This window comes from Eleginops maclovinus, chromosome 1 (genome assembly GCF_036324505.1).
Source record: "Eleginops maclovinus isolate JMC-PN-2008 ecotype Puerto Natales chromosome 1, JC_Emac_rtc_rv5, whole genome shotgun sequence".
Lineage (NCBI taxonomy): Eukaryota > Metazoa > Chordata > Actinopteri > Perciformes > Eleginopidae > Eleginops > Eleginops maclovinus.
The window spans coordinates 10,265,848-10,286,924 of NC_086349.1; the positions used below are offsets into that span (position 1 = coordinate 10,265,848).

The 21,077-nt window shown below is 40.2% G+C and overlaps 1 protein-coding gene across 3 annotated transcripts in view; it reads left to right on the forward strand.

The window, feature by feature from the left end:
- prkar2aa (protein kinase, cAMP-dependent, regulatory, type II, alpha A) overlaps positions 1-19,992 on the forward strand; it is a 41,069-nt gene extending 21,077 nt beyond the window's left edge. For all 3 annotated transcript variants that reach the window (XM_063886553.1, XM_063886560.1, XM_063886567.1), the window contains exons 3-11: positions 5,369-5,404; positions 11,045-11,181; positions 12,887-12,993; positions 15,612-15,753; positions 16,247-16,348; positions 16,686-16,760; positions 16,876-16,941; positions 17,441-17,579; positions 19,031-19,992. In XM_063886553.1, the coding sequence (XP_063742623.1) occupies positions 5,369-5,404; positions 11,045-11,181; positions 12,887-12,993; positions 15,612-15,753; positions 16,247-16,348; positions 16,686-16,760; positions 16,876-16,941; positions 17,441-17,579; positions 19,031-19,155 (929 nt within the window). In that variant the 3' untranslated portion in view covers positions 19,156-19,992. The remainder of the gene's footprint in view (positions 1-5,368; positions 5,405-11,044; positions 11,182-12,886; positions 12,994-15,611; positions 15,754-16,246; positions 16,349-16,685; positions 16,761-16,875; positions 16,942-17,440; positions 17,580-19,030) is intronic.
- Positions 19,993-21,077: the final 1,085 nt, after the last annotated feature.

Genomic DNA, 21,077 nt, shown 5'->3' on the forward strand with positions numbered 1-21,077 from the left:
AAGAAGCCGATTTAATATACATAGATAATGATTTAAAAAAAAGAAAGAAACAGTTTGGTTCGTTGTTGTGGCAACCGCTCTGTCAACTCGTGGCTGCAGCAAATGTCTTGTCAATTCTCCGGCTGTTAACTTCAGAATAAACCTTCATTGTTTGCCATCAAAGTTCCAGCTCTCCCCGTGTCTCTCCGAGTTTCGTCTCCATTGCTTCAGAAGTTTCCACCACAAACGTCACTTCCTGACAGAATTACGGCCCGCCCCCTTTCCGGTTTAAGTAATGCATTTGACCAGAGCGGGAAAATAATAGTTTCTTCATGTCGCAAAGCTGCTGAGTCATTATTGCACCTCAACAAATGAATCCTGAGTTATGGTTTCTTTACTTCTTCTACAGAAAAAAGGACAGTAAAAGAAATGATTCAGAAATCACAGTTTCAGTATGAGCCTGCCGCCTTCCACTCATCCACCGGCAGACCCACCGGACATGGGGGTCAGCTACTTGATCACCTATTTATTCGGAGATCAGTAAAACAACAAAGCTATCTCTGCCATCTGACGGTCTATTTGACACGATTTTCATATTTTTGGAGTCATTTTACAGTTTTTGACTGACAGAAATATTGTTTTCTGACATCACTTTAGGGCACACGCTGTTACCCCTGCTGTTTATGTTTCAGCAGTGAAAGAGCGGTTAAGGTTTTAATAGGAGTCCTGGGAAATAGATAACTAATGATTAATGCGTTTAGTGATGTTAAAGCATGTAGTCGTTTATCTTACATATGACGGATTCATTTTCCCATGGACATTTTAACCATACCCATATTTATCTGTTTGTTTTTTCTTTTTTTATCCGAGATCTAATTAAACCAAACTGAGAACACAGTTGTATGTGAGTGTGATTAAAGATAGCCTGCCTCTTTTTTTCTCAGTGCGTGCGGAGGCTGTGGCTGGGGCTGATTCTCATTTTGTCTTGCCATGAAAGCATGTAAATATATTGTCATTTACCAGACATAATAGTGTGCTACTTAACATTGTTGGAACCACACAGTTCGGATGGGCTGACACATGGGAGGAAAGCTGTAAAAAGAAGAGCTGATTTGCTGGCTTCTCTTCAGTCTTCACCTAAAGACACAACCTGCTATCGGCAGAGTGTTTCTGTAATTGTTGCTTAAGTCCAGTCCTACCTTTTGCTTATGTCCTTATGCAAGTAAACAAAAAGCAGTCATACGAGTCAATCCAATATGAGGCTCGCTGTGTAAACATAATGCTAGTTGTCCTCAAGTGTTTTTGCCATTGTGTTCACAGGCGGATTACCTGAGGCTAATGGCTGTTACAACAGTCCAATAGTAAATAAATGTTTTGACGTCTTAAAAACAAACTTCAATGGACTGATCTACGTCCTTAGGTTAAAGAGATAAAGTAAGACGCCAGACTCGGATGCAAAAGAGAAGATAGAGGGAGGGAGACGAGTTCTGAAGCTTTGGGAGCCTCGCGGGGGAGGAAGGTCTGTTCCTTTGAGACAAATGAGGGGGCGAGGTATACAATAAATGACAGAGGGCGGGGATGCTAGAGAAACCAAGAATAGTGTTGTACTCGGGAGTGTCTTACTAATAATTTAACTGAATTTCTTTGTATTAAAGGGGTTGATAAAAGTCCTCTATATGCACAAGAAGATGGAACGATATGTTTGAAGGTCTTTGTTCAGAATGGACTATATTATTTGGGTTGGATTGGTTGGTTGCCACAGTGTGGGCTATAACCTACGGTTATTCAGAACTAAAAAGCAAGAGGTAAAGAGAGACGAGACTCATAGGTCAAATAATTGAATCAGTTGCTTCTAATTCTTGTCTCCCATTTGTCTGCGAGTTGTGTTGGCAGGCAACCAAAAAGGTTAGCGGAGTCCTTTCTATCCCTTTTTAAAGTTGAGTTGTTCAGTCTATAAGATGGGAGAGCTTTTCTCAGTAGAGACTATAAAAACAAGTTTTCATGTGTAGAGTTAAGCATGTTTATTTTTACATTTACTCAATCGTTCACATGTTTGTTATTTCTTGACACAACTCATCACATGAAGACGTGACATCTGAGTCACATTAGAGGGAAAACAAACAGCTTTATTCCCTCAATAGAGTAATGAAGTTATTGGTGCCCTCCAGCAGTGAAATGGCAGCTAGGGAAAACAACAAAGAATAAGACACCACACTAACTTTGAACAATTGTCTTTATCCCAAATATTTGTTATGTATCAATCCCAAATCAAGTATAATCCATTGCTTACAACACCCGCTGACCCTCTTTCTGTTTGAACTGATTTCCTGACCAATAATAACCATGCTGTCTTCTGATAAACAGACAGATCACATGCCACTGCTTTGTAGAGCCAACCCTAACAGGCTGCCTTTAAGGAGCTTGTTGAACAGAGCCACAGATGGTTTGTTTGCTTCGTTTTGATTGGTTTATGGTCACAACGTACCGTGGCCTGTAGGGAAATCATTATCTTTAGCTGCCGTTTAGCATATTTCCTGTGTTTGAACAAGGCCTACACGTGGGCAGGCACAATGAGAGTTCAGATAGAGCAGACGCCTAACAAGTCTGAATGTATGGCAGGTATGTGATAGTTCACACATGCATACAGAGCCAGTTTTTCTATAGGTGGTAACCTTCATCTAGTTACTACGATGATTTGGATAATTCCTTAAAACGAGTGACACTCTTTCGCAGATGTTGCAAATGTCAGTATCGGATCGGATGTTGTTACTCGATGTGTGTTGAGTGATAGTAAAGAGGGATCTCTGGGGAGAGTCGAGTGTTAAACTCTGGCCATCTCTCCAGGTGACTGGGGGGGGGGGGGAGTGGTGTGTATGTGGGATTTTCCCCGAGGCTCCAGTCTTCACAGTCTAGATCTAATGGGCTCTGACAGGATGGTAATAAGGTAGCAATGGACTCCCAGTGTGTGTGTGTGTGAGTGACTGTGTGTGTGTGTGACTGTGTGTGACTGTGTGACAGCAAGCTAGATCCATGCTGACTCGTAACAGCCCAGTGTTATAACACAGGTGTTTAAGACCCTGACCCCTTTACATTAACACCCTGTTACACACATTCACAAGGTTTAGGGTCTACAGACACACGTAAGCTGCCCATGCCCAAAAATACACACACACACACACATTCCCCTTTGGTTCTCCCTCTTGCGCACAGCTCTCTTCTTTCCACTTTATTATTACTGATGCATATTCATATCTACACGGTCCTCAAGGCTGCCTCCTCTCTGATGAGTACTGTCGAGTGTCAAGTGCACTGGGCTGAAATCATGAGCAGAAATTAAACTCCATTACAGCTGCTGGTTAGACATTTCCAGGAAGCATCCTCTGCTGCAGGATGTTTTTTTTCCTGTGTTTAGTTTGATGTTGTTACAAACATGGTTTAAAGCCCGGTTCTGTATCATCATCATCTGGCAAAATGATGCATGAATCAAGAGTCCACATTAAGAGAGTTAAACTTTAAAAAGATATACATACAGCTCCAGAAAAAATGAAGACACCACTCTTAAATCTCAATCTCCACATGTATGGCAGCTATTCCAGTGTTTGTTGAATTCCAACATAGACAAAAATGTGCAGTAGTTTATAGAATACAATAAAATAAAAATAAATAATCATTTAACTCAAAGACAAACCTATAAATAATAAAACAAGAGAAAATGATAATGCTGAAGTGGTTGGTCTCTTAATTTTTTCCATGGCTGTATATCAGCAGTACTTGCATTTTTTTAAGGTATTGGGAGCAGAAAAGCAGCAGAAAATAAATGTAAGTTACCCACTAATCTATATAAAATACATACAAATAAAATGCGCTAGTTGCTGGTTTACATCAACTCTTGTGATGATTATGGTCAGGAGTAGATTAGGCTGAGAATGTTAATCACCTTAATACCCTAATCCATGTAGACATGAAATGCTTTCTCCATATTTCTACATCCATTACTCTTCTAACAGGATGATAGTTTCAGGCTACATGCTATGCTTTACTGTGTCATGTTTAAATATTAGTGTAAACGCTCCTCTGGCCTAATGTAAGAGGTCAATGGGCTTCGAGTAAATAGATAATATCTTGCAAAATGAATCAGTGCTACTGCGAACATAAACATAGGCACAATGTTTGCACTCCGAACAAGCTAAACGGGGAGATTAGCTGCGACCTTTTGTCAGGAAAGACATTTAATTTTCAATTACAAGGTCTGACCTAGATTTGAAAGAGTATGCAGCAGGGCAAATATATTAGCAAGTATGGGGGTGGGGGTCGGAGATGGGGGTCAGCTACTCAACAGCGCTCCCGGTTTCATGTTTTGCTGAAGGGAACACTTTCGTCGTGTAGTTGCCTGCTGTTACGAGCCCCTTGAACGCTGCATTTTTAAAGCAGAAAACGTCAGATGTGCGTTCTGGTGGCTCAGGAACGTTCACAACAACCCAGCAGCATCTGTGCATCCAAACGGCGCTTCTCAACAGCTTGAGGCTTGCTACACTCGCACAGATGAGACTGTTTGTTAAGTCAAAAAGCGTAAACAAACCGCTAGCATCTCCGTCCTTTTTAAATGAACACACTTACAGATGTGTTGACACTGGTGTGTAAGATAAAGATAGGGCCGCTCAATATTAATTGATTATACAGTATGTATTACGAGCTGGGGTATAACAGATTTGACGTCAACATAAACTGCCATTACCCTTTCACATTACTCCTTATGAATATTTAACTGCTAACCACGTAGCGGTGAGGGCTCTTATTAAGTCATTTGTTAATCCCCTCATATCGGTCTGGCTTCAGGCAGCTGCCGTGTTTGATCAAGTTTTGTTTTATTGGCTTTAAATTTGCAGTCATGAAAAATAATGCTGAGTTGTTAGTGTGTGTGTGTGTGTGTGTGTGTGTGTGTGTGTGTGTGTGTGTGTGTGTGTGAATGCTGGAGGCTGTAGCAAGTATCTCACAGCAGCATCCATGTGTAGAGGAAATATAAACTTTCTCAGCTCTTCTCTGAGCTCATGTTTTCTTTCCTGGTTACGCTCTGTTTCTCTCGGTGTCTCTTCACGGCGGCCTACATCTTGAAGCGTGTCCCATTTCTTTTTTTGTATCTCTTCACCTCTTGTAGCCTTTACTGTTTGACAGTCTGTCTTTCCCTCTACCATACTGCCTGTCACTGTGACTCACTGTCTGCCTTTTTGTTCCTCTCCTCTACCTCATAATTTGCTTCAATTATTGTTTTGAACACCGTCAGTTCAGAGCAGATAATGAGGATTTTAAAAGCAATCTCAAAATCGTATTAAATATCATTATGTAAAAACAGTGATGTTGAATTCACCTTCTTTTCTCTCTGTCTCCACAGCTCCACCACCCAGCAGATTCAACAGGAGAGTGTCAGGTAAGGTGTGTGTGTGTGTGTGTGTGTGTGTGTGTGTGTGTGTGTGTGTGTGTGTGTGTGTGTGTGTGTGTGTGTGTGTGTGTGTGTGTGTGTGTGTGTGTGTGTGTGTGTGTGTGTGTGTGTGTGTGTGTGTGTGTGTGTGTGTGTGTGTGTGTGTGTGTGTGTGTGTGTGTGTGTGTGTGCTTCAACTGTAATCCACAGCAGAGACATCCCTGCCAGAGTGTCTCAGTGTCTGCGTTGAGGCCACGGTGTAGACGTAGTGATTTGTGTGTTGTTGATGTTTTTGATAAAGTGCGTATTTGCTTGTGTCACAGGTTTCAAACACAGTGTTGAGACACACTGTGTTTTGGGTCCTCTCCGTTTCTGTGGTCTCTCTGTACCACTGTTTTCTCACGCTTCGCACTACCCGTCTAGTGTTTACACATAAGTAATTGAATGTCGTCAGCCGTCACGGAGGACTGCACTTTAAATATGCTCTGCAGCTGATGTTTATCTTTACTGCTGTCCTGCTGTCTCTATTGACCCTGCTGTCTGTACCACAGCATCATAAAGGCTCGCTCTGGAGGTTGTGCTGTTCATCTGTGACAACTTTGTTTTGTAGCTGTAACATCCAGTTGTACGGAGTTCCTTGTTTTTTTTTATCATGTGGTAACAACGTTTTTCTGTTGGTTTAAAAAATGTTGTGTTGTACAAGTTGACATTTTAGTGGTCATGGTGTAAAACACGTCATGATCCTTTTTAGAGCCCCAAAGATAAAGTGAAACCGAAATGGAGCGTAACTGTGTTGCTGCACACAGTGTTTCTCAGAAATGTTAGCCAGTTGTACAAAATAGTTTTTGTGCAGGTGTTTAGTGTCTAGTGTTTCCTCAGAGAGTCGCTTTAAAAGTTCTCCCAACAGAAGAAGCTTTTTATGTGCTCATGATTTCATGAATCAATTTTGTTGGTGTGATTTTCTGTTCCACCAATAAGTAGGACAATGTCCAGGATAAGATGTCACACTTCACAGAAACACAAAGGCCCTCGGACATTATGATGCAACACAGAGATTTTAATCTGTATTATTTTTTTGCGGGTGTTTCATTTTTATTTCTGTTAGCTCTGTCAGAGAGATGTTTCTTCAAGGCGTTTGTAATGGAACTTCAGTGGAAGGCAATATATACTCGGGTGTTAATACCCATCGTGCCCATCCATATCAATAAGGTGTTCAAATATGATAAGCACCTTTTTAATTAAACTGAACAATAAAACACCACCACGAACTGTAAGCATCAAAAAATAATTGGATCACAGATTTAGAGCAGTCATCTGAACACAAATGGAACTTTTGAGCAGTAAGTCTGACAAGTAATGTTTCATTGCCCTCTCTGAGAGTATCACACCTGTTTCCCATCAGGCCGGGTGTGGTCCACTGTTATCATAAGTGTGCGCCTTTGCACCTGTAACCAAAGACCTTGGTGATAAGAAGCCAATTGTGCCATGTATTGCTACATTGGCACTCAGCAGTGGAGCTTTACGCTATCATTTTGGAAGGCAAGAAAAGGCTCAAATGAATAGCGATAAATAGCCTAAAAATAATGCTACATAACCACGGTACAGGTTTTGTAGGCTTACAGCTCGAGGATGTATTATTAGATAATAAAAGTGATGAATTACAGACATCCATTATTACAGGCACACACAACGCTAACAGGAAGCCACCAGAGCGGGAAAAAGGGTATTTTTCCTTTTAATCCTGAGGTATTAGTTAATGTAGGGCTATTTTTAATTATATAGTCCAGGTGTTTCAGTTTGTCTGGCCACTAACTGTACAGGAATGCTTATTTATTTTGGTTATCACAAATATATTCAATATTTTTATTTTTATTGGCTACGGTTACGTTCATTCAGGGTCGAGAATTTGTATTACCTTAGTAATTTCCCTCTTGACAAATATTTGCGTCTCTAAGCATTCTAAGAAATGTAGAAAAGCATTTACTGAATTTGTCGATGAGGAAGGTTAAAGCGAAGAGGTTGATCCCAAAAATAACTTCTTAGCATTGCTTTTTTTAAAGTGTTTTGACCCAGTGGCCTAGTTCAGATTCTGAACTGAACTTAAAATGTGAAAATGTTGTAGTAGTTCAAATATTTCCAGCTATTCCATCTTTTAAAAGTTATCTTTTTTGTGATGCAGCTAGAGGAGGTAACACAGGACAAATCCATCAGTACCATTTGTAGAAAGAAAAATTAGATTTTTCCACAATCTTAATTTAAGAACGCACGCTACATTCAGGAAGGAGACGGCATCAACATTAATTTCAATCAGTGTTTTGACACATGAGAAATATCAGCCCACAATCACATCTACATGTTATTCCCTTTGGCCTGAAAACAGTTGAAATGATGACATGATCACATGTTTGCATTTGATTTAATCACACTGACCTATTTACACTGAACAAAACACCCCTGTTAGTGTCCTGTCATCCTGCCAAGGAAAAGTGAAGGACTTGTCGGCGTAGAGAAATAAAACACATCATCTGGAACTTAAAGTAAGCATATTAGATGTCAGATCTTAAAGTTATTGGCATTTATGATGGAAACAGAAAGCAGATTGTATTTATTAGGGCTTCACCATTTAGAAAGGGATTTTTAAGTGGGATTTGATGCATGATTGGAAGGATAATTATTTAATCATAATTATTTTAATCATTGAAAAGTGTATATAAAAGGACTATGGTGTGATTTTTTATTTTATTTATATAAATGGGATTTTTAGACTGACAGCTCTGTAAAGAAAGACCACTCCACATTTTCTTAAACCTCAACCTCTACGTGTATGGTAGCCATTCCATTCCAGGTCTGTTGAATTCCAACACAGCAAAATGTTGTCAGTAGTTTATAGAATACAATGAAATAAGAAAATGACAAACCTGTAAATACTAAAACCAGATAAACTGATAATGCTGCTGTGGTCTCTTAATTTATTCCCGAGCATTTCAATTTTGATAAACGTGCAGCCCTATTCTTCATTCTCATACCATCTTGTGTTTTGGGGTCTTATCTGGTCTTCGGTTCTGATCATGCTCTAATTAACTGCATCACATTCTATTTGACAAAGCACTGAGGCTCCCATTTTGAAGTTTATTTTTTGGGTATTTGATCCATTGTATTTACCTAGCCAATCAAGCTGAACTAAAGGAGTTAACATCAGAGGTCACACTGCTCCAAACACGACCGGTATGAATGCTGAGAGATAAGACACACACTCCCACAGACTGCCGTGTGTTTTGTGGTAAATGTCGTGCGAGGAGCGGAGTGTGTCTCGACAGAGTATGGAGGAAACACAGATACACAGTGACAATTTGAAATGACCTTGTCAGTGTTTTTCATCCAGTGTGGTGAAACATGTCACTGTGTGTGTGTCATTTCCTCACTTCTGGGCCCCTCCTGTGTCCTGCAGTAATGATGTCCTCCCGTCCCCTCTCCTGCGGGCCAGCGCCTCGTTTTCTGTTATACAATTGTGTGTGTGTGTGTGTGTGTGTGTGTGTGTGTGTGTGTGTGTGTGTGTGTGTGTGTGTGTGTGTGTGTGTGTGTGTGTGTGTGTGTGTGTGTGTGTGTGTGTGTGTGTGTGTGTGTGTGTGTGTGTGTGTGTGTGTGTGTGTGTGTGTGTGTGTGTGTGTGTGTGTGTAACATCTAACCTTTCCCTGTACTGTGGTGTTTGGGTAGTAACTGAAACTAGTCTGTGTTGGAAACGTTGTGTTTTTTTGCTCGTATTTTTATGATTTGAAAACATTGAAACTGATTCTTCCTCATACATTACAAGTCAACCGATTTGGGTTTTTTCGAAGACTGATGTCTTTTTTTTGCATTTGATAAAACACAATTATTCAAATAATAAAAACGAAGACACGAAACCGCTTAGATTAAACACTCACTTATTTAACAATGATTAACATTGTCAGTTTGCAATTTAAGAAAATAAACCATATATATACACTGCCCGGCCAAAAAAAAAGGTCACAAGCCTGTGGGGGCAGTGCTATGATCTGGGGTTGCTGTAGTTGGTCTGGTCTAGGTTCAGCAACGTGCCCAAAGAATGAGGTCAGCTGACTATCTGAATATACTGAATGACCAGGTTATTCCATCAATGGATTTTTTCTTCCCTGATGGCACGGGCATGTTCCAAGATGACAATGCCAGGATCCATCGGGCTCAGATTGTGAAAGACTGGTTCAGGGAGCATGAGACACTATTTTGACACATGGATTGGCCACTACAGAGTCCAGACCTGAACCCAATTGAGAATCTTTGGGATGTGCTGGAGAAGACTTTGCGCTGTGGTCCGAATCTCCCGTCATCAATACAAGATCTTGGCGAAAAATTAATGCAAGACAGAAATAAATGTAGTGACATTGCAGAAGCTTGTGGAAACGATGCCACAGCGAATGTGTGCCGTAATCAAAGCTAAAGGCGGTCCAACGAATATTAGAGTGTGACCTTTTTTTTGGCCGGGCAGTGTATAATACTAATTAAAGAAATGTCCAGAAGTAATCAAAAAAGTTTACTTTTTAAATGAATGAATTGTGTTTTTCTGCACTTAACAATATCTTAGAAATGATCATGTGTCTAATTTAATTTTATATAGGTCATTATGGTATGTTTTATACAGCCTTGGGTTTCTTGTCTCACAGTTTAAATGTATCAGTTCTATGTAAACTACGGCTGTCCCCCTCACGCTTTTATCACACCTTTTAATACAGAAGACTGACAACCTTCTGTTTTCCCGGTCATTCAACTGACAGACGGGTGCCTCTATGACCATTGTCAGGCAAATTATCATCGGTTACTTATACTTAAAATGTCCAAACTTAACTCGCGTCTAGCCAGCAATCTTGCAATACCCTGTAATGTAGAATTTAATTGGCTGTTCCCCTTCCCATTTTGGTCTTCCTTCTCTTTAAGAGTCTTGTTTAATGTTTGATCGGGGTCAGATCCTTGTACTACATTGGAAACTTGCGTAAGTAAATAAATACATAATGTTAGTGTAGTGGCATTTCCTGGTGTTTGCTCAGTGAATATGCTTCTATAAAAAACCTAATGCACGCAGGCATTTGAATAAATGAATGTCCACACTAGAGAGGTTTCGTCACCATGATGGATATCTGTTGTGTATAATCTGCAGACTTTGTTAAATGATTTACACAAAAGTTAGTGTAACCACAGAAATATATTGTAAACAGGTCCCTAATAATGAGTCCAAAGTCATGAGTGATTGTGATCCCACAGTAGTGTCTGCAGAGAGAAACCTGCCAAACCTCAGTTACACCATAAACCATTTGTTATGATATCACAGAATAAATGTCAGCATGTCTCATCAGACACACTGAACATGTTGTACTACTTGTTCCCTTGCCACGTGTGTACGTACGGGGTTTTGACACATTTTTCACTACCTGCCAGCAACTTGTTTTCTTGTTGTTTTTCGTCACTGTTCTCAATAGTATGTTCAGTTTTGTTTGTTGGAAACTCATTTCATCGTGTTGATACTCTGACCTTTCTCTGAGTTTTGAAGCCATAAAAAAAGTATTAACATGGATTGTTTAATCACTGGGGACATGTTATTGCAGAGTCTAAAGTGTTCTTTACATGTCTTCCCTGCAGTGTGTGCGGAGGCGTTCAACCCAGACGAGGAAGAGGAGGACACGGAGCCCAGGGTGGTGCATCCGAAAACAGACGAACAGCGCTGCAGACTGCAGGAGTCCTGCCGAGACATCCTACTGTTCAAAACACTAGACCAGGTAAAGCTGAGCCACAGGAAGAGACACACAGTGACTTATGACTAGCTTACAGCTTCAGGCGCGCCCTATATGAGAGCATCTGCATCAGTTATGTTTCTGAACTCATTTATTCAGGTTTTCCGCTCTTCATTAGCTACTGCACGTAGATACGCACGTATAAACGTCACACTGACATTTATTAACCTTTTACTCAGTGACCACAGAAATGGAAAGACTTTCATAATGATGCACAATGAAGTGGTAGCCCTGCATGTTGGTTAAACGTCCCTCGAATCAATATCAGCCACATTTAACTAACATATTAAACTTTCTCACGCTGGATTTTTTCATTAATAACATGCACAGCCATTCAACCAAAAATCCTAATTCATGATGTATCAATGAACACGTTTTTAGGTATATATTGGCTAAAATTAGGAGAATGATAGTGAGACATTGTACATCTCTTGCAACCTTTAAACTATCATTTCATCAGCTGGATGTTTTAACGTATGGAGTAAAACTATTTTAGCTTTATCTGACAGCTAGGTCGACTTGACATACGAAATAAAAGGATACAATGACTGACTTTGTTCTTATCTCGATTTTTGTGGTTGCACTTTGAGGTTCATTATGGGGGAGGTTGCAACCTAATATGAAGGAATGCACTCAACCATGTGGGAGAAATTAGATCAGTAAACTGGAGTCATAATGTTGCTTTGGGTTCATTTCCCCTCCCTCCACTACAATAAACTACATGCTCTGAGGGGGATTCGCCAATTCATCTATATTTGATGGAGTGCAAATACTCAAATATATAATCCAGTACAACAGCGATACGAGCTGAAGTTGCTGCAGCAAACAAAAAGAAGTATTGATAGCATAAATGTTGCTATGGATCTACCCACAAAGTCCAGGGGTTTCCCTTCTGGTCGCTCGGTGTATACGATCCCTTTACTTCGCACATCTCCCCGGGCAGATCATATGATAAATATGTACAAAAACATTTCTGCAAAACATAGAAATAGAGTTCACAACTTTAATTGCAGATGAAAGGGACAAAGAAGTACTTGTTAACAAAAGAGGACATGGAGCACCTTGGTAGCTGTGTGGTTACAGCGCATTCCCAACAACCGCAGCGTCCTGGGTTTGTTTCCGAACTCTGGACTTTTGTTGCATTCCATACTCCTCTCTCTAATACAGCTTCTAGTCTGCCTCTGTCCTAACGTCACTTCCGGTCAAATTGTAGCCCCGCCCACGTTCCAGCGAAAATGCATTAGAGCGAGGCGGAAAATAATAGTTTCTTCATGTGTTAAAGCTGCTGAGTCACCTCAAACAACAAAGATCCAGAGTTACGGTTTCTTTACGTCCTCTACAGAACAAAGGGCAGTAAAAGAAACAATGTAATTTGGAGTAATTACACAGTTTTTGACAAACTGTTTTATCTTTAAACATTTTACTGAGAAAAGCGCACCAGTTACCCGGTTTGATGATAAACCCTCATATTTTCAGTCATAACAAGATTTATTTACCAGTTTTTCCCAAAAAGCTGTTCCATACAACATTCTGTATACCTTTTTTCATGTTTCATTTATCGATGTTTATTCAATTGCATTTGTTTAGGACCAGCCCATATGAGCTAATTCATATAGCTTGTTGCTATATGAGCTCCACATAAATCTCCACATCATCCGTGTCTGACTTCCTTCCTCTCTGCCCCATCCAGGAGCAGTTCTCGGAGGTGCTGGACGCCATGTTTGAGCTACGGGTTCAGCCCCAGGACCACGTTATCGACCAGGGAGATGATGGAGACAACTTCTACGTCATAGAGAGGTAGGACGCACACACACACAAGCCGGGGCAATTTAATTAGTCAAATATTGTTTGTTTGCAAAGCGTGGATGACAGAAAGTGTACACAAAATCTGACAAAGGTGAGCATCATGAGAGCATTTTCTGTGTTGGATATGTATCTATTGCACTAAATAACAATAATAAGAGGAATCGAACCACTTGTATAATGTAGAGCCCTCTAAAGTGGAGATTAAAGTCATAGTACAAAAAAAGTAGTTGAATCTCACAGTGTGAAAGAAGTTAGTTGCTACCACAGGGGTTTTATATTTATTTGCATACAAATTACGGTGGCATAATGATGTAGTGGACCACAAGAAATATAAAGATGTGCATCAGTGTGGCCATCTCGCTGGTGTTCACACTTCGGTTATGGTTAACGCTGCACTCTTTATGATGTTGTGTATGTCTCTGCCCGTGTATACAGTACATATGAAGGCTGTGTGTAATTTTCCTGCCATATTGCTAATGCAAACTGATGCTGTGTACACAAGAGCTACAGGACAGGTTCTGTTGCCCAGCTGGAATACAATGTAAAGTAGCAGAAACATTAAAATGGATATTCTTTTAAAAATCCTTACATTACAACTATGCTTGTTGTGTAAAAAGAAATGAACACATTGAGACATATAATGGAGGCTACTTTAAGCTTTAAAGATCCCTGAGACTTCACTGCACAGAACCAGTTTACCAGCTACAATCCTTTTAAATGACTTTTTTATTACTTTTCAAATAGCCTTTTTTTTCTACTAGAAAAACCCTTAAGATGGCTGTTTCTATCCTCTGCCACCAAAGCAGGAACAGCCTGGCCCCTATTCTTTCTTGGCACGCCTATATCAGTGCAGCGCAGCAGTTCAGTTCCACTTGTTATGAGCTATCATTCAATCTGCACCCACACTCTCTAACAGCGTGCTCCATGTACAAGAGATGTGCGATGACCTTTTATAAGCAGCGTGCCAGCCTGCTCGCGTACTATCCCAGGATTTTCCTTGGCCTGTAAAAAGGCGTAGGTGGCGGCTAATGTCACCAGCAGGGTGGGTGTGTGAGCACGGACTCACACAGAGATGGAGGGATAAACAAAAAGAAAAAGCAGGAATGAAAACAGGACAAAGCAACGCGTTGTTTCAATGTTTACCTTTTTTTTTTTAAAGGGAATTCCCCCACATGCATACATCTCATCTGCATTCATGTTACATAATGTTAGTCATCAGCACTTGGTGAAATGAAAAATATATTTTAAAAGGTACATCTGAGGCTAATTCCTCCAATGTCCTCCAAGCATCTACCTGTCCTGTATGCTTCAGTGTGGTCGGGATCACCCCCCACAAACAAACATAAACAGACACGCACTCGACAGGAAGTATATGGAAGTCTGTCAGAAGCCCTGAGAGACTGGGACTGACTAAGTAAAACAAGTGTTTGAAGATAAGATCCACTTTATTTATCCCTATTTGGGACTTCTTTTAATCATAGCCCATGGTAACAAACATTACAAATAATGTGAAAAAGAGTATAAGATAACCATACATAAAATAAATACATCTCAAAATAGAAAATAAAACAGAACTAAAAAGTTAAAAATATACACATCGACAGTGAAAGATGTACATCTGTAGACTATAAGCGCTTTCACGTGAAAAGGATCATTGTAGTACTCAGATCTGATTGGCTCATTTATGTTTTCATCTACTCTAGCTTAACCACTCAAGGTGTGTATCACTCACAGATCCTCTCCATTCGTCCTCCGTGCTACACTTCAAAATATATAAATGAACTTCCTCAGGCTATGGATTGATCATGGCTGAGAAATAGGAAGTAAACAAGTTTATTAAAATAATCTTTCTTCTTAATGGGTCCTTCTGGGCTCACGCAGATTGATTTTGAATAATGTAGAAAAAGGACTTCAATAAGAAGCTAACAGCGCAGTATTTAAAGTATTACGTGACGTCCACATTGACTCGATTAACTGTATTCAGGCGCAATGATGACAACAAGTGGTCACCGTCCCCATCGTCATGGTAATCCAGTCAAACTAAGTCAATACTAATACAGCAGCATCGAGGGCTTTAACCCCACTACCCAGCCAATGGGAGGACGGACAAGGTTACAAAGTGACTGTTTAATCCTGCTGCGCAACAACGCTGCAAATTACCCTCCCCACATTTAATCCTCATACAGAGAGGGAGAGAACGGGGGAGGCGGTGCTGCTGACGTGTTACTGTCAATCACAATGATGTGCAAACATGGAAACATTGTGTTGATGCTGCACATCAGCAGTGTTTACAGAAATGCTCATACTTTGCTGTAGTAAAAACTTCCAAATGCATGAAATACAATTTCTACCCACAACTGCTCCCACACAAACAGTCAATGATCTGCTCACCCAGTCTCACACAGGGTGCTGCCCCGAGGCCACAGATAAGCTGCAATTAGATGCCTATTTAAACCTGTCAGTGGGTCAATAAACAACACAGTGACACACGTCTTCTGGCTCAATTAAATAAAGCAAAGTCATTTTCTGCGTTCCCGTTTCAAGTTATGTCTCTTTTTTTCTTTGTTTTTTATCAGTTTTCCTAACTCTCTCTCACTCTCTCTCTCCAGGGGGCTGTATGACATTGTGGTAATGGGATCAACGGTGGGACAGTATAACAATAAGGGCAGCTTCGGGGAGTTGGCACTCATGTACAACACGCCACGTGCCGCCACGATCGTCGCCACCCAGGAAGGGGCACTATGGGGACTGGTGAGAGCAAATACACATGCATACTTGCAGATTTTTTACGGATTTGTTTGACACGCACACAATTCATTAGGATTTCAAACTACTTTAAAGGCCCAGAGGGAAGAAACATTAAAGAATTGATTGAATGAGTTGTTTTCGATATTTGTATGAACTATAAAATGTGCTTATTAGATATTTTCATTTGCATTTCAACTAGTACCACATTTTTTTATTTTGCTCCCACAAGTTAAAAACCAAGAGAAATGTTAATATTAAAGCTAATTTTTTTCCTCTACTTATCTACTTCAGATTGTATACATGTTAGGTACAGCCAGTAAACGCAGTACATTGAGCAGAGCGGCTCCGACATGTTAAGAATGGAGTCCTGTCCTCTATGAATGGAGCCGTGCTTCACGCTGCTGCAGCGCCTCCCTGTGGCCGAGCACGGTCAGACTGGCTGAGAGGATCTGCCTTTAGGAGGTGTCTGTGTGTTAACTGTTTTTTATTTTCCTAGGACCGCGCCACATTTCGTAGACTCATTCTGAAGAACAACGCCAAAAAGAGGAAGATGTACGAGACCTTCATCGAGTCCGTGCCCTTACTCAAATCACTGGAGGTGAGTAGTTGTTTTTGGAGCTCTCAGAATCCCCCCACATAGCTAGCCATCCAGCTAACAGCTAAACACCAGCGTGTTTATGATGGATAAAGTTCTACACTCGCTTACAAAATGAATATTTAGTTCAGGTGATAGCTAAAAGTGTAGTTTCTTAGACGATTCTACATGCTACTTCTCCAACACTTCCACAAACATTAACCTTTTTTTTATACCACTTAGCCTAAAATTGAGATAACCTAAACATGAACACAGTGGGAGATGATGAAGGGAGGAATGTCTGGTTGTGTGATCTGCTCTCACGGTTTCTCTTCCTGTTTGTCTTTCCTCTGTGTCCCAGGCAACAGAGAGGATGAAGATCGTTGATGTATTAGGATCGAGGCAGTTCCACGACGGCGAGCGCATCATCACACAGGTAAGACGTGACGCTGTTTTATCCAAATATGAATTGTGAAGGATTTCAACATACAAATACATCACATAACAACTTTTAAATGTATTTACAAGTTGTCTGTTTCTTGTATCCACAGGGAGACAAGGCCGACTGCTTCTATATTGTAGAATCTGGAGAGGTCAAGATCATGATGAAGAGTAAAGTAAGACACGCCTCTTACGTTCTTCATTTCTCTATTTTACCGTTCTGCATCTGGGTTTGTGGTTTAAATTAATAATAACCAGTGATAAATGTTGTCTTTAACTGAAAGACGGACGTACCCTGCATTTGTATTTTCCCAGCAGCATCTTTTCAGTTGTAATTAATGGTTAACAACGCCCAGATCACAAAATGAAAGAAAGAAAAGATCCAGACCTTCTCAGAGGCTGGTAAATATTCCAAATAAGTTTTTTGGTTCAGGAATAAGCACCGATACAAAAGCTGATTGTATATTTTCTGCCAGTCATTATCCATGCAGCACATCCTGACAATAACAACCCACTCTCCCTAGTGAAGACCACCAGAGTACAAAAGTGTTTCCTGGTTTTGCCTAGCAACAGCGGGGATCGCAATAGCTGCTGAGCTCTTCTGGCTGGGGGTGATAGAAAAAACGAGATGCCTAGTGGTTCGTAACATTTAACCGTCGCCTCTCTTCCCTGCAGACGAAGGCCGACCATGCAGACAATGCGGAGGTGGAGCTAACGCGCTGTAGCAGGGGTCACTACTTTGGGGAGCTGGCCTTGGTCACCAACAAGCCCCGGGCCGCCTCTGTCTACGCAGACGGCCCCGTCAAGTGTGTGGGTAAGAAGAAATCCACTCCGACACTCGTTTACCACGTCTGTCAGCATCAATGCTAATCAATGCTAATGTATTGTAGCTTTGTTCAGCGTTGGAAGACCAACAATGTGAAATATGCATCTAAAGCACCTTTTTATGTACTCATTCTATGACATACAATTGTTATCTATGTGTTCCTTTGCGCCCATTACTTATATATAAAAAGCTACCATTTAAAAGTTTCAATAAATGTCTGGTGTATAGTGAAATTAAAAGCAGTTACTTAGCATTATGTGAGCCACTCAACCTTACAACACTGTCTGTATAGTGATAATTCCCCACCAATTACACTCTTACAAGCATTTGTCAAAAGATATCAGATGGCATTTTAGTTTTGATTCATTCAAATGTGTGTTTGGCTCGTCACCTTGGGTTTTGTTGATTAAAAGCCGTTCAGAAATGATGAAGCCTTTTTTTAAGTGGTTGCTGTAATTCAAGCTCTAAAGTGGGTGAGCAGCACTTAACATTTGAAAATGAACGCAGGATTTTTAAACAGCTGGTCGTGTTTTTCCGTCACCCCTTTTCCCTCTGTTGTGAAGTCTGCTTAATGCTAATTGCACCGCTTTCATTTTTTATTCACACAGGTTTTTTCACAGTAGTTATAGTGTCAGTCTCCTCTATTTCTGCTCCCCTATTCCCCCCTCCCCCTTCAATATTAAACACACACTGTCAGTACACACACTTACCTGTGTGTCTGTAGTTCACTTTCTGTGTGCAGTACTAACAGTACAACAGCCGGCCTCCAACAGCTGCTCGGCTTTGAAGCAGGGGAAAATGTCAGTCAAACATCCAGCAGCAACAGTCTGCTGTCCTTGTGTCATTCTCCCTGCTATGTGGCGACTGTATAAAACAAATCTGCCGTTTAGGGGACTGCTTTGAGCAAATGAGCACAACCGCTTGCTCCAAATGCGGCCTAAACATCACACTAAGAAAATCACTTCATAATAAGCATCGTGTCTTGACAATATTAATAAGACCTTGATATTAGTTGTTTATGTAATGTAGTTTAACTGTTACATGTGCTGGTATTCATACATTGATGAATTCTATAATTGTTAGTGTGATGGGGACTTGTTTATCTGTGGACCTGCACAGGAACTGCAGATGAATATAAGCCTATAATTAAATCAGGCATAAATCATCTCTTTTTTCTTTATTGACTAAGGTTTAGTTTGGTATTGACCTTGTTTATTATAGAAAAAGAATAATCAACAGGACTTTAAGGATCCTCTGAGGCCCTGTAAGCACATTAAATATGGGACATGGGGTGTAGTTCTACCTGCTTTTCACGAATGTCAAAGCACAAATAAAAACATTCTGCTAAAGTTGGCAATGTGTGAAAATGTGATATTAAAAGACACACCTAACATCTCTCTCCCCCTTCTCTCCCACTCTCTCTCGCTCTCTCTCTGCAGTAATAGACATACAGGCGTTTGAGCGCCTCCTGGGGTCCTGTAAGGAGATCATGAAGAGGAACATCACCCACTATGAGGAGCAGCTGGTGGCCCTGTTCGGCTCCAGCATGGACCTGAGAGACTGAGCCTCCCACACCACCCTCCGTGCCTTCTATTACACACACACACACACTCCAGCACACGTTTAAAAACACATCATCATGCTTCATACGTGCAGGCGTCGCATTCACGTGAGCACTTAAACAACTCAAGGTTGTTCCAACAAGCCTCAGAAAAGGCCACATTATAATACACACACACACACACACACACACACACACACACACACACACACACACACAGGGGTACAGATACACATAGGCAACCACACTTGCAAAAACGGACACATTGTGGTAAAATGGAGACGAAAAACTTTTAAAATCTCTGAAAAGGAAAATTAATCAAAAATGCAAAAAAAAGAGAAGGAAAGTTTAAAGATGACAGATAAGTTTTAGAAACGTTTTATGATGATAAAAAAACAGAAGCTTTGATAAAATATTATTTAAATAAAAAAAGTGTTTCCTCTTTGGGAGGCCGGGGTGCAGAACTTTGTGAGCGCACTCCATTTCTTCCTCTACTGTTGTTGATTGAGTTGAGTTAGTGATGGTGATTCTTGCAGTACCACAGAAGAAGCAGTGAAAACAATAAAACCCTACGTTTTCTGGGCCATTGTTATTCTATCATTGACACAACACTTCATTGTATTGAATTAATTATTAATGTATTGTTATTATATATTCATTTATTATTATTTTTTGTTTTACTTTGACCAATTATGATAAAATTCACCATCCATCTCTGACAAAATGTAAAAACGGAAAAAATTCTAATAAAAACATTAGTGCTTATTTCTCCTTGATTATCCTTGAATGAGTTGTCCTGGATAAAAAAATGAAAAAAATAAAGCAAACATTTTGTTAAAATTCTTGCCTCTGTTCAATTTCTACTCGGCTAACGACTTCAGAATGTGTTTTTTAAAGATTCAGCTACAGTTTATACTCTACACTCACATGCAGCAACTGGGATAAACTAAATAAACATTACCTTGCATTACAACTGCATAACTCACTGTTTGTTGACTGCACTCCATTATCAAAGTCAAAGTCCACTTTATTGTCAAAGTTTCCACATGTGTTATACATAGAGAAAATTGAAATATCGTTTCTGGCAGTCCCACCGTGCAAATACAAACAATAACATATAACATAAAAAGATAAGAGCGTCAGATTTGTTTTATACAGTATTATTATGTTAATGCAACAGTTTGAGGTGCCATGAAAAAAATATTCGGTGTTGGTGAGGGTTGCACTTACACAGTTGCAGACTGAGAACCATATTTTTCGACTGCAATAAACTCTAAAAACAACTTTTTGATTTCTGTATGTACTGTAGCACAAAAGCGTTTGGATAATTCATAGCTAATGAGCTTGCAGGAGTCTAGCCTTGTCCTCTGGAATTATTACAACTACTGTTAGTCGCTATGAATATAAGGTCAGCTAAATGAAATGTAAGGTATAAGTCAGAAATTTCCCTCGGGTGACTTTACGATCTATGCAGCCTACGACACATTCTGTCCTTTTCAGCCCTTGTTTTGGGTGGGAAAAAGGTATGGAAGAAACATTTAAAGAGCAACTCACTAAGGAGGGATTCTTCAACAAGGAAAAATAGATGTGCAATAGGTCTTGTCTGTACAGAATAGACAAACGATGCAATTACATTATAGATGCATTTGTTTAATAAAAAAAGATGCATAGGGCCGAAGATAGATCCAGGGGGATGTCAAAATTCAATGTGTCACCACACAATTGGCACCTGAGTCTTCAATCTCTTCTCCATTTTCCATCTCTAGAGGCTGCAAAAACCCACAAGAAGTAAGACTGAATCATTTAGATATAGATGAGGAGAGGTAATACACATTTAAAATAATGTATTGCAGGGCTTTGTAATGCACTCGCAAGTACCGGTAAATGTATTTGTTTGTAGTAACACTCCTATCCACTAGGCGGCA